The sequence below is a fragment of the Sinocyclocheilus anshuiensis genome, unplaced genomic scaffold (genome assembly GCF_001515605.1).
Source record: "Sinocyclocheilus anshuiensis isolate Anshui unplaced genomic scaffold, SAMN03320099.WGS_v1.1 scaffold710, whole genome shotgun sequence".
Lineage (NCBI taxonomy): Eukaryota > Metazoa > Chordata > Actinopteri > Cypriniformes > Cyprinidae > Sinocyclocheilus > Sinocyclocheilus anshuiensis.
In genome coordinates, this window is record NW_015544201.1 from 497,180 (window position 1) to 510,902 (window position 13,723).

Below are 13,723 nucleotides of genomic sequence, written 5' to 3' on the forward strand. Positions count from 1 at the left end.
TTTCATTTAAATTTGAAACTCGGTGACTATTGTAAATAACTAAAATGTATGACAAAATTACTAAAACTTTAAAACAAAGACAGAAAATATAAAAGTAAAAACAAATTCTAAATATTATTAGATATTTAAAAAAACGAATAAAAAAAGACAAAAAAAAACAAAATAAAATGACTTTAATAATAACTTAAAATAACTTAATACTTTCATTTAAACTATTAATAAAAATTATAAGAGTATCTCTGGCATAAGAACACATTAGCCAATTTACCTTGTATCCAACCAGGGAAACAATATAAAGAGGCAAGCAATAATCAGAATTTTTCAACAAGACGTGTTGGTTTACTGGTTTCAGGTTTTGTCCAGTTGAATCTTAGAATGGTTCAAAATCCAAATAAACAATGGTTTAATTTTAAAAATGCACAAAACATTTTTGTATATGTTGATAATATGGCAGTCATCTTAGGCTTCATAAATACATACATGGGCAAGAATTATTCATTTATGCTGAAGGTATTGTATTTATCTTAACATCTACTGCAACGTACAAAACAACTGGCTTAGAAACAATACGAACACTGCAATAATATTACAGTAATATTAATAAAGAAGTTATCTGAGGTGAATTTCAATTTCAACACAATCGATGACTGAGATGCAAGATGGCGCCAGTTGCGTTTGTGTGAAACAAGAGAGAGCGATTCCGCTGTGCGACAAGAGCGTTGATCAGGCAAATCAAAAAGTTTTTGCTTACCATTGTGTGAATTTGCAGTCAGCTATAATTGTTTTAATCTGTAAGTGAAAACGTCTGATAATAACGGGGTTACTGAGTAGTAGTAGTATACGGCAAGTCATGTGAGCATGTGGCGATTAGCAGATCAGCATGAAGCAACCCACTAGATCCATGTAAAATAAAACAGATTTTATGGGGCTAATATAATTATATAATGTATATATCAATTTTATATTATTTAAATCTTTTATTCTTTGATTTATTGTTAATTACTTTTATAAATAAAATTACTGAGTGCACCTTTAAACATCAACTATCATCTGATTGGTTGTGATTTTTATTGTTTTGCATACTGATTCACTTTCAATAGTAACATAAAAATTACTTGATGCTGATCTAATAGCATCTGGTGCAACTATATTAACAGTATTATTTACTGCTTTATTGGCACTGATTCATAAAGAGAATCTGACCTTCAGGTTTGGAGGCTGTGGGCTCTTTGAGTGCAGTGACAGCGGCTGAATCTTTCCTGTTCCTCTTCCTCTTCTTCCCTGCCTGCTCTTCTCCCAGGTCAATGACCAGCTCCCTCTCAGAGTCCGAGTCCATGTCTTCATCCACAGATGCTGGCTGCACGGCCTCCTCAGAGCCCTTGGGTTTCTCTCTGGGATCTGGGGATGCGGGAGCAGCTTTCAGTTTCTCAGGAGGTTCTTTCTCTGAATCCATACCTGGTTTGTCTTTAGTTATAGGCTCGGAGGTGCTTGTTTTTTGGCTGGTTTCTCCTTTGGTTGTTGTACTGGCTGTAACAGCAGACTCTGCACTGCTGTCTTTGCCCTCACCAGCAGCCGCCGATGGTTTTGACTTTTTCTTGGGTGGCTCTTTCTCATTTTTATCATCAGCTACGGTTTTGTCATCTTGGCCGCTCTTAGATTTCTGTTCATCGTCACTACCGTATTCACTGTCGCTGGAGACAGACTTGTCGGATTCCTCTGTATCGCTGTGCTCTACGCCTTTATACACATCCTCAGATATTTCATCTATACCTGTGAGACACAGACATGTTTAACCTTCAGGAAAGTAATACAATGGCTGCACATTCTCTATCAATAAGTCATTATAAATGAAAAGGATTATAGAGTGTAACTAACTCACTGGTGATGAAAACAGGACTATTTAAAAAGCGCTCAAAAAAATTATATTTAGAATTCTAAAAATGCTGTTCTAAAAACTATTAGATATTGCAGAAGGTGTAATGAGTTAAGCAAAACTGTATTTTACCTAACAGGGAAGATATAGGCATAATTAGTTGAAAAATATGTATGTTTTGTCACAAAACTCATGTTGGACTAACAAAACAAAAATGCTTTTTAAGAAACGCAAGTAATACCATCAGAGAGTTTTAACAGAATGGTTTGTGAATGGCAGCAAAACACTGAAAGTTGTTGCAATTGCAATTGTATGTCAATTCAAAGTGTGAAAATGGCTGTTGTGTTTCTTATGACAGATTTCAATCTGAACTCACCCAGCTGTGCTTTGCAGCTCTCTATGGTCTTATCCAGGTTAAGTTGGAAACGGCTTCTGATCTGTCTCTTAGGGGAGGTGAGGGAGGGCTGAGCCCCATGCTGCTGTTGTTGCTGGACACTTTCACTCAGCTCCTTCAGGTCCATCTCTGCCTTACTACGATCTGAAAGAGATCACATGGCTCTCACTAGACCGCTATGAGCAGATCTAAAAGCATACTCATTCGATCCTCATTACATCCGTATTTGAGCTACAGGACATCAAGTATAAATAAGATCTAGGAAGATTTAGAAAGGCTTTTTGTGGAATAGCATCACCAATGAATTATCCACAATGAGACCTTAATGTCTTATTGTGAAGAAATTAAATATAGTCAATTTTGATTTCATGTTTACTTTCACACAGTACAACATATTGAACAGACTTCCATTCCCTCCATCACAGCCTTGTTTCTGTTCACATTAAATTTCATGTTGTAACATTACATATATTATGTAACATTTATATTTTAAACATTTTTATGCACACAGTGATGTCTACGTACCTAAAATTATTTTAATTTATAGCCTTCAATTTGGAAGAGAACAGTGGGCAAGATGTGATATAACATGTTATATAGTCAGGTTTTTTTTTGTTCAAGAAATTAATACTTTTATTCTGCAAGCGTGCATTAAATTTATCAAAAGAAAATACTCAATATATAAAAAGAAAATATTTCAAATAAATGCTGTTCTTTTGAACTTTGTATTTACCAAAGAATTCTGTAAAGAAAAATTATTTCCAACACTGATAATAATAAGAAATGTTTCTAGGATCATGTGAGGATCGTGTGACACTGAAGACTGGAATAAATTAGATTTGAAATTAATTTAAATAGAAAACAGTTCACAATATTTCTGTAAAACTGTGCTTTCGATCAGATAAATGCAGCCTTGGTGAACATGAGAGGTTTTGAAAAACATTTTAAAATCTTTTTGACCCCACACTTTTGAATACTAGCGTATATTCAGAAAATAAAATGTGGCTATTATCAGATAAAACAATTAATCAAAGAAACAAGCAGCAGATTAATCAACTGAAGGGGGTTTACCGAGGTTGAGGTTGAGGATGCTGCCGGTAGTGGGGGTCTTCTCCTGTTTAACAGGGGTGCTGGGAGCCGGTGAATGGAAAGGTTTAGGGCTCTCTAAGGTGTTTCCTGTGAGACCTGCTCTAGGAGGGGCAGGCGATGCTGTAAGAGTAGAAATGAGCTTTAGTCATACAAATCATTCTGTTTAAATATTATCAGGAAACATTTCATGTTATATATACCAGTGCAGTCCACTGACTCCTCTCCAGTGCTGTAATGTGGCAGGGCCGCTCTAGCATGACCTTTCTCTGCAGTCTCCTGTTCTCCATCAGATCCCGTATGGGCAGAGGAGTTAGTGCTCATTGGTGAACGAGGCATGTCCGACATCGAGATTCGCCTTCCTGTCCCGCCTCCAACGTTTCCACTGGACACCATGCTCTTACCCATAAGCAACTTTGGAGATGCCGTTACATCAAAGCTGAACTTGATCTTCTCATGTTTTTCAGGTTTGACGGAGCCCGCGCTAGGGTTTGCCGGGTCCAGGAGCATCTGGAACTGGTTGTCTGGTGTGTAGGGTGTGCGGAATGGAGCGTAATTGAAGACTCCAAATTTTTTCCGGATGTTCTCTACGTAGACTTCCATCTCTGGTCTCTCTGGGCAGTAAAGGTCTCTGTTTCTTTACTGTGCTGGTGGAGATGGGTGAGGAACTGTTGGCGGTGGAGGGAGTGGTGATGGGGAGGGTCGAGGAGGTCAAAGTTGTGTTGGTTGGAGCTGCTGTGAATGGTATTATGTTAAGCGGGACGGTCATCGGGGATTGAGATGGGTCTTTAATAGTTGAGGAGGAGGAAAGGACTGTTGAGTTTTGAGGCTGGGTGAGACCGCTTGAAATGGGAGTGGCTTTACCTGAAGTCAAAGAAATTAGCCTTCAATTTGGAAGAGAACAGTGGGCAAGATGTGATATAACATGTTATATAGTCAGGTTTTTTTTTGTTCAAGAAATTAATACTTTTATTCTGCAAGCGTGCATTAAATTTATCAAAAGAAAATACTCAATATATAAAAAGAAAATATTTCAAATAAATGCTGTTCTTTTGAACTTTGTATTTACCAAAGAATTCTGTAAAGAAAAATTATTTCCAACACTGATAATAATAAGAAATGTTTCTAGGATCATGTGAGGATCGTGTGACACTGAAGACTGGAATAAATTAGATTTGAAATTAATTTAAATAGAAAACAGTTCACAATATTTCTGTAAAACTGTGCTTTCGATCAGATAAATGCAGCCTTGGTGAACATGAGAGGTTTTGAAAAACATTTTAAAATCTTTTTGACCCCACACTTTTGAATACTAGCGTATATTCAGAAAATAAAATGTGGCTATTATCAGATAAAACAATTAATCAAAGAAACAAGCAGCAGATTAATCAACTGAAGGGGGTTTACCGAGGTTGAGGTTGAGGATGCTGCCGGTAGTGGGGGTCTTCTCCTGTTTAACAGGGGTGCTGGGAGCCGGTGAATGGAAAGGTTTAGGGCTCTCTAAGGTGTTTCCTGTGAGACCTGCTCTAGGAGGGGCAGGCGATGCTGTAAGAGTAGAAATGAGCTTTAGTCATACAAATCATTCTGTTTAAATATTATCAGGAAACATTTCATGTTATATATACCAGTGCAGTCCACTGACTCCTCTCCAGTGCTGTAATGTGGCAGGGCCGCTCTAGCATGACCTTTCTCTGCAGTCTCCTGTTCTCCATCAGATCCCGTATGGGCAGAGGAGTTAGTGCTCATTGGTGAACGAGGCATGTCCGTCATTGAGATTCGCCTTCCTGTCCCGCCTCCAACGTTTCCACTGGACACCATGCTCTTACCCATAAGCAACTTTGGAGATGCCGTTACATCAAAGCTGAACTTGATCTTCTCATGTTTTTCAGGTTTGACGGAGCCCGCGCTAGGGTTTGCCGGGTCCAGGAGCATCTGGAACTGGTTGTCTGGTGTGTAGGGTGTGCGGAATGGAGCGTAATTGAAGACTCCAAATTTTTTCCGGATGTTCTCTACGTAGACTTCCATCTCTTGCATGGCACTGTTGAAGATGCTCTTGGTCTTCTTCACAGAGAAGGGGATCTCTTTGGACATGAGGTAGCAGTTGTTAATAGGAACCCAGGCCCTGTATATAAAAACGAAGTTAGAATAAATAAATAAAAAAACAGTGAAGTGACGACAAGTGTTTTCTATAAAGAAGTGTCAAGTAATTTTTCTGTCTTCACCTAGAGTGAAAAGCATCAGAATATCAATCATATCCAATCAGAACATATTGGTTTTGTATAAAGATATGAGAAACATGATTTTGGAAAAATGTAGGGCTGCAATAATTGATATAATTGAAAAAAAAAAAATCCATAATGAAAATAATCAATAACAAATTTTATTAGTTGGTTCTGTGCACACAGAAGTTGTTTTATGTATAAAAAAAAGTTGGGAAAAAAAAACTGGATATGAATTTAGGAAGTCTCTTACTTTTATAGGATAAAATGTATGTATGTATGTATGTATTTTTGTAATAATGTAATGTTCATATTTGAAACCTTAAATGCATAGCACAGTTAATATATTTATATAACACTGTAATATTGATTACATAATACATATTACATAAATATTATGTATATTTGTAATATTTATGCAATAATATTTGGAATAATTAATACTTTTATAGCCTTCATTTTAGAGGAGAACATTGGGCAGAATGTAGAATAAATATATTTTAAAAATATAATAATTAAATAATGTTTTTAAAAGAAGAAGTGGTCAACCTATAAATGGACTGTCAAAATTCTATTGCGCAACACGGTCGGTCGGTCACTTCTGGTTAAAAGCTAAGATTAACATTGAGCAAATTGATTTATAGTTTGATTTTGTGTGTATGGTTGGGACCCAGTTCAACGGTTCCTCACCTGTCGTGCTGCCCAAAGAACCGTGCATCCACTTGTCCGTCTTTGTCTCGAAGAGCTTTGGCAGGCCAAAATGGGAATCCCTTCAGCTTGGCCCAGACCAGAGGGTGGGGGTTGCTCTGATGCACACAAATATTTCATGAACAGATGGTTAACTCACACTGGTTACTATGTGAAGAAGGAATTTAATTTTGTTTAGTGTAATACACTCACACATGGTTCACAAAACCAGTTATCCCTTTTCTGGCATGCAGAGAGATAGCACTCTGGACAGACCTCGATCTCATTCATCTGAAAGGCAATTGGTATTTAAAAACTGGCACTGAATAAAGTATGTACTTATTTTGGCTTACAATTTACAATACATACTTCATGTTCACAGATCTTTACAATAACTTTAGCTGTTGCTGTAAGTTTATGGTTGCCTAAGAGAAAAACAGACGCAAAGAGATAGTTTTAACAAAACAAACATTCAGCAGAAACTAATTTGACAGTACAGTGGAACCGTTAGCAACCGACCTCCATTATAAATGATACAGTTGTGCAAAATCCACTTCACATCAGCCAGGAAAGCCTCAGTGGAGCCGTACATTTTCTTTTTAATATTCTGAATAGGAACAAAAAGTGAACACACTAATAAAACACTTTCATAAGATGCCAGATTTTAGACATTCCTAAGAATTAGGAATATCAGATCAGATTCAAATGCTTCGCTTTCACCTTTTCTAAAGTACAGAGATCCATGGGATGAAATATATATTCTGCATAATCAGGATGCTGTTCCAAAGACACCGGCTTCTGAAATGGCTCCGTCTGAAGAAAATAAAAATATATTTTAGTATTAGAGGTAAAAAAATAAAATAAAATCATCCCGTAATACCTAAAACATTGTAACCATATTTTTTTTTACCATTAATTTCTGGCAGCCAATGCTTCCAGTTTTTTTACTGTAAATTGAATAGGATTTTTTACAGTGCATTGTACGCACAGAATGACACTTGTGTTGGCATACCGTTTAAAAAAAAAACACTTTTAACCCAACCTAACAAACCAAATTATGATGTAAAGGCTCTACTGTGAATGTAACCCCAAAAAGCACCATTGAGACATTCATGAAGCTTTTCAGGTGGGCAGAATGTGTCTGTGCCTGTTCTATGAGGAAAGGGGCTTAAATGTAAGGCTCTCATTTCATATTGAAGTGTACAATGCTAAAAAAAGTGGGAAAACATTACAATTTCTCACAATTGCTTTTTTTGTGCTAGTTCTAGGCACGGCTCTCAAATGTAGACTAAATCATGGATCTGCAAAAGCAGAGTCACGGAAAGTCATGAAACCTACACCAGGCTGCTTCATCTTCTGGAGAGCAAACTTCAGCAGGAAAGACAGCTGATCCAATGTGAGCATCGTCATAGCTTTACTCTGAGTCTCTATGCACTCTGCAACTGTTATTTTCTGTAAACAAAAGAGAGAAATGCTTAAAGCTTTATTTTAATTCAAATATTAAAGGGATGTTTCTATATGTGACCCTGGACCACAAAACCAGTCATAAGGGTCAATTTTTTTCGAAATCTGGAATCTGAGGGTGCCAAAAAATCTAAATAGAGAAAATTGCCTTTAAAGTTGTCCAAATTAAGTTCTTAGCAATGCATATTAGGCTACTAATCAAAAATTCAGTTTTAATTTTTAACAAATATACCCCAGCGACTTAAGACTGGTTTTGTGGTCCAGGGTCACATATCGTAAAAAGCAGAATATTCTTTTTCTGTTGAAAGAGTTTTAAAAATGTATGCAAAAATTAATTCAGTTATCACTGGCATGGTATGCTGCCAGTTACAGCTTATGTTTAGTATTCAGTAACTTAGTATGAGCATTACTAATTTCACATGCAAAAAAGTTAGCCAATCGTAAAAGCAGTAATTTACATGCAATATAGACATTTTAAAGTTACAGTAGCAAAATAAGCCTGTTTAATTCTAAAAGTCAGAGAGGGTGGAATATTGTCAGGTAAAACAAAAGTATGACTTTTTAGTGAAAGAAACCTTGACTAATATTACAAATGGATTTTGGAGAGAAAAAAAAACAATTAAAAGTTAATTTAACTAATAGATATTGCCATACTTCCCCAGTTGATTAATTCCATTAAGAATTGCAAAAAAAATTTGTATTACAAGTTTTCTGAAATGTTATGTTTAAATATGCAAATAAGGCATTATCTAATTAATTATGCAATAATTATCACAAATTTCCAGAACAGAAATCTGAACAATGGATAAAGCCAGGTTCAAAAAGTTTCATTTTGTTGACGTATCAGGGTCAATGGTTTTTACAAAACTGATTTCAGATGTCTTTTTTTTAACACTCCATAAATCAGAAAATACAGCCAGAAAAAAAAAATCACCATGTTTTTAGGAACAAAATGGTGTATAAAATCAAGCAAATCAATATGAACAAACCTCTCTGTAAAAAAAACTTCAGAATATACAGTAGATGGAACAAAAAAAAAGATATGTATTGTAAAGAAACGTATTGTAATTGAAATCTACAGATGCAAATAGATTTAAAAAAAAAAGTGTAATAAAATAAACTATGTTTTTGTCTGTAGTATATCTTGCCCAAAATAAAACATTTCCAAATATCTAACAATCTGCACTGTGAAGATAAATTATTTTTTAGACAAAGTAGAGCTGCATGAGCCAGTACCTCACATTCAGGGCAGAACCAGTCTCCCTCGGGCTCTGCAGCCAGTTTGAGGCACTTAGCGTGGTAGACGCGCGGGCAGAGCTCACAGCAGAGCACTTGGCCCTCGCGGTGGCACACCCAGCAGTAGAAGTCATTCCGCCCGTCCTGCGGTACAACATCAACAGGGTCTGTGGTGAGTGCGGGCTGCTTCACATAGTAAAAGGGACCATGTCTTAGTTCTGACTGGAATGCGGGCGAGAGAAACAGAGGGTTGGGGTTTCAAAACATGGGTATTAAAGGTAACAAGACAAAACAAACAGGCACAACGGTTATCGATCAGGGAGTGGCATGGAAGGACAGAAAAGGGCAAATGTAGATTAATGAGCATTAAATTAATGGAATTTCAATCTGTAACGTGAAAGTAAATGCATCCTTGTTAGTGGTGGAAACAAGCTCAGGTCTAATTATTCATTGCAGCTGCATCAACATGAATCATAGGCTGTCCCTGGATACACATTTCTGCTTAGCTCGCATGACAGCCACCTGCCTTGCATTTGTTTGGCTGGGCTCACTATCTGAAGGCACGGACCTTAGGCTGTTTGTGAAAATTAATGTCACTGTCGAAAGATGACACTTTTCTAGAAGGTAAAATGTTTTGTTTGGATTCCCTGCAAAAAAAAAAAACTGTAGTAGTCAACTTGAGGGTTTATCAATAGCTTATACCAGGGTTTGACAATAAGTGTGGTCTGTTTGCATATGGTTGCTGTTGAGCAAATGCTCATGGTGTGAGATGCTGAAAAAACAGTGTATGTGATGATGTTTAAGGTGGGATGCAATAGCCACATCAGTCAAAACATGTACATTCAAACCAAAATTTATTCAGACACCTTTCACACATTATCACAGTTTATTCATATAGTTTAGAAAATGGTAATAATATATGACAAGAACACAGAGTTAAACTGTTTCAGAACAAATTCATCTTGATAATGTCAGATAACACTTAAAGGAACACTCCACTATTTTTGACAATAGGCTCATTTTCCAACTCCCCTAGAGTTAAACAGTTGAGTTTTACCGTTTTCGAATCCATTCAGCCGATCTCCGGGTCTGGCGGTAGCACTTTTAGCTGTAGCTTAGCATAGATCATTGAATCTGATTAGACCGTTAGCATCTCGCTCAAAAATGACAAAAGAGTTTCTATATGTTTCCTATTTAAAACTTGACTCTTCTGTAGTTACATAGTAGTAAAAAAAAATATCAAAAATGATATCTGGTGTCTGAATAATTTTAGGTTTGACTGTATACTCAACGGTAACAAATAAAACAAGAACACAGGAATGTATTAATATATTGATATTGAACTCTTGCTACTATAATAGCCTGATAAAAGAGGCCTTTCGATTTAATATTCATTGATTTACTTATTTAATTTTCAGGACATCAGTCTAAATATAGCTATTATTAAAATTATAAATCCATATAAGTTATTTAATTTTTAAAAAGTTTAAACTTGATGCAAACTTGATGAAGATAATGTACTCCACATCTGACTCTTAATTTAAAAACTGCTACTTATTGCTAAAAACAGCAAACCGTTTCATTTTCTTGGTGCTAAAATATCAGCAAAATGTTTTCAAGCAAGTATACTTGAAAAACAATAGGAAAATTACTTAAGTATTTGCATCTATTTGATTTCTAGAATCAGCATAAATGTTAATTGTGAATACAATTACATTTAATCAGTTAAAAATTTTGAACATTATATATATTTAAGTGGTTAAAATGTATGAATTAGTTTACATTTAATAAATTGGATTTATATGACAAATATATAAACCTGGATAGTGTATATAAAACACATTTGTTTGTTTTTTAGTAATATTACATAAATCTCATCCTTACTTGTTTCAATTATATGTGACAAACAAATATGCATCACATTACGTTAATTAGTTTATGTTAAAACGGTTTAATCCAAATGGATGTAAATTTTATATGCAATTAAAATACATAAATCTTAAATATAGGCCTAAATATTTTTTGTGATAAGAGTGATAAGATTTTGATAATGACTAAAATTAAATATATTTTTATTTAACAAAATATTTGCAATCAGAAAATTTAATTATTAATTGACAAGGCTCTTGGCAGATTTTGTAACATTTGCCAAAAGTGCACACAAATCTTAAAGTGGCCAAAAATAAAGTTTGGCACTGTTTCAGGTGGCGAAACAGTGAACTAAATCATAAAATGTACATCTATATTAGGATGATAGTAATGATGAATACCATTAAATCTTGTAGAGAAATCACCACGAAGAAGTCGCCCAAAAGACAAAATAAAAAAAACAAAAACAGACAGACAGACACTGAAATTAGTGAATGACTGTCATGCAGGACTGAACAAGGGCCTTGTGCAGGGAGTGAAAGTTGCACCTGGTCTTTACTGTTACTAAATCATAAAATGTACATCTATATTAGGATGATAGTAATGAATACCATTAAATCCTGTAGAGAAATCACCACGAAGAAGTCGCCCAAAAGACAAAATAAAAAAAACAAAAACAGACAGACAGACACTGAAATTAGTGAATGACTGTCATGCAGGACTGAACAAGGGCCTTGTGCAGGGAGTGAAAGTTGCACCTGGTCTTTACTGTTATTGACGGCTCCTGGTTTCTTCTTCTTTTTGACAGGACTGGAGGAGGATTCCGATGGCGAGTGTCCGTTTGAGGAGTGAGGGGGGCTGGAAACCTTGCGCTTAGGGACGGTCCTCTCTGCTGACCCTTGATCAGAGACTGCACAGCAATGGGACAGATTACAGACACAAACTTAGAGTTAAAACTGTAGGTATAAACTAAACTATACCAAACAAATTAAATCCGACCACAAAGCATCAACAAAAATGGAAGCTTAACAAACATGACGTGTTTGCACTGTTTTGACACTTGATAAATGTGCCACTCTCATCTCATCAAGCACAATTCTCACCCTTGGATCGTGTTGCGATTTCCATCCTTGCAATTGCATCTGACTCCTTCCCTCCTTCAGCCAAACTGCCACAATGAAAAGAAATCGATGGTATTTAAATGTCCATATTGTACACCTATACCTGCTGTTTTGTCGTTATGGCCAGGGGCGGATTTAGTGAATTGGGGACCCCAGGCAAAATATAGGAATGGGGCCCTATACATTTGCACACATTTTCCTAGATCAACCTTGAGGTTCCTGTTTTGTTGTGATGCTTGCTGCTGCACAATGGTGCCCCATAATTGTGTCCAATGTTTCTACATTTTTCATGTACATGTTATAATGTCTTTCTTTTATGTTGTAGACCATGAAATAGCAACTGATTTACAGTTGAGATACAGGTTTTCACAAAAACAAAATAAATTATAAAATGATAAACCTCACAATTGAGCGTGTAAACCAGGGGTGAGTCAGAAGTATAAATTATTATATTAATTTAAAACAGGGTTATGTGGGTGGATTTTCGCATTGGTCTGAACAAAAACTACAGACTGGATTATTGAAAATGAACATTTATTCTCTGCCAGTAGGAGGCGCTTTTGGAACGTCAGAAATATACAGTAGAATGAGAAAAATGTGAAAACATATAGCCTATATTGAGGAGGAAAGTCCACTGATGAGTTACCAGCGTAAGCCTGTGTGCAAAGGCTGTCTAATTCTAAACTTTAAAATACATTTATTTTTAGTTATTTTAACTACAAATTTAAATGCAACTGAAAAAATTATGAAAAGGCAATTATACATTTACACACCTAAGGATTATATCAACCAAAAAAGTAACTGCATATGTGTCCTCTACTTGGTTCCTTCTCATAAATGAGTAAGCGGCATTTAAAACAATTACAGTACAAACATATAATACACACTATTTCTCAATATTTAATTACAGCTTCAGATGCATAATATTTTCATCTCCTTCAAGCAGGATACACAAAAATCACGTTCAACTCAGACGGTTGTCATGGTAATAAACCCCGTAATCAGCAACCGTTCGCGTGTCAGCGCTTAATGCGCATCTCCTATATGAAAAGCATTTTAGGGGGCCCTTGGCTTTTGGGGGCCCAAGGCAGTCGCCTACCTTTGCCTAATGGGTAAGTCCGCCCCTGGTTATGGCACCTGCACTTCTGATGCCATTCTTTTCAGTACAAGAAACTGCTTTACTAAGATGATGCTTGAATTAATTTTTCACCTTCAGAGGGAATGTATTTAGCGATAGTGAAGCTAAAAATTTGATACTAGCAAAAAAAAAAAAAATCAACTGAGGCCTTTCCTGATGGTTTCGTCAATGAGTGACATGGCATAAAAATATCAAATTTTATGTAAATATATAAAAAAAGGCAAAGCAGTTTCATTTCTTTAAACAATAATGTGCTTTTCTCCAATCCAAAAACACAACAGACAACCCAATTTAAAAAAAATAAATACTTAATATTTCTTGTATATGTGTATATATATATATTATATGTGTATGTTATATATATATATATATATATATATATATCTTTTTTACCAATACAAATATCTAAACCATCTAAAGGAAAATATAATATCTTAAAGTTATAACAAAACAAGATTTACTTGAGAATCAAAATGACTTAAGATATAAGTCTTCTTTTCTGAAAAATTTATGAAAATTAGGTGTCTGATTGAAACAAGAAAAAAAAATCTGTCTATGGGGTAAGAACAATAAACTTAATTCAAAGGAAAAACAAGATTATTTTTCTTACCCAACTTTCTTCATTTAGATTTTTTT

General features: G+C 35.4%; 1 protein-coding gene across 1 annotated transcript in view; it reads right to left on the minus strand.

The window, feature by feature from the left end:
* The window catches only part of LOC107696807 (protein kinase C-binding protein 1-like), a 23,896-nt gene that overhangs the window by 4,944 nt on the left and 5,229 nt on the right, over window positions 1–13,723 (minus strand). Inside the window, exons 2-14 of the mRNA XM_016497311.1 lie at window positions 11,932–11,996; window positions 11,587–11,738; window positions 8,960–9,181; window positions 7,598–7,711; window positions 6,980–7,072; window positions 6,779–6,866; window positions 6,629–6,684; window positions 6,473–6,550; window positions 6,263–6,378; window positions 4,979–5,475; window positions 4,761–4,898; window positions 2,250–2,411; window positions 1,180–1,770 (exon numbers count right to left, since the gene is read on the minus strand). Of these exons, the coding sequence (XP_016352797.1) occupies window positions 1,180–1,770; window positions 2,250–2,411; window positions 4,761–4,898; window positions 4,979–5,475; window positions 6,263–6,378; window positions 6,473–6,550; window positions 6,629–6,684; window positions 6,779–6,866; window positions 6,980–7,072; window positions 7,598–7,711; window positions 8,960–9,181; window positions 11,587–11,738; window positions 11,932–11,996 (2,372 nt within the window). The remainder of the gene's footprint in view (window positions 1–1,179; window positions 1,771–2,249; window positions 2,412–4,760; window positions 4,899–4,978; window positions 5,476–6,262; window positions 6,379–6,472; window positions 6,551–6,628; window positions 6,685–6,778; window positions 6,867–6,979; window positions 7,073–7,597; window positions 7,712–8,959; window positions 9,182–11,586; window positions 11,739–11,931; window positions 11,997–13,723) is intronic.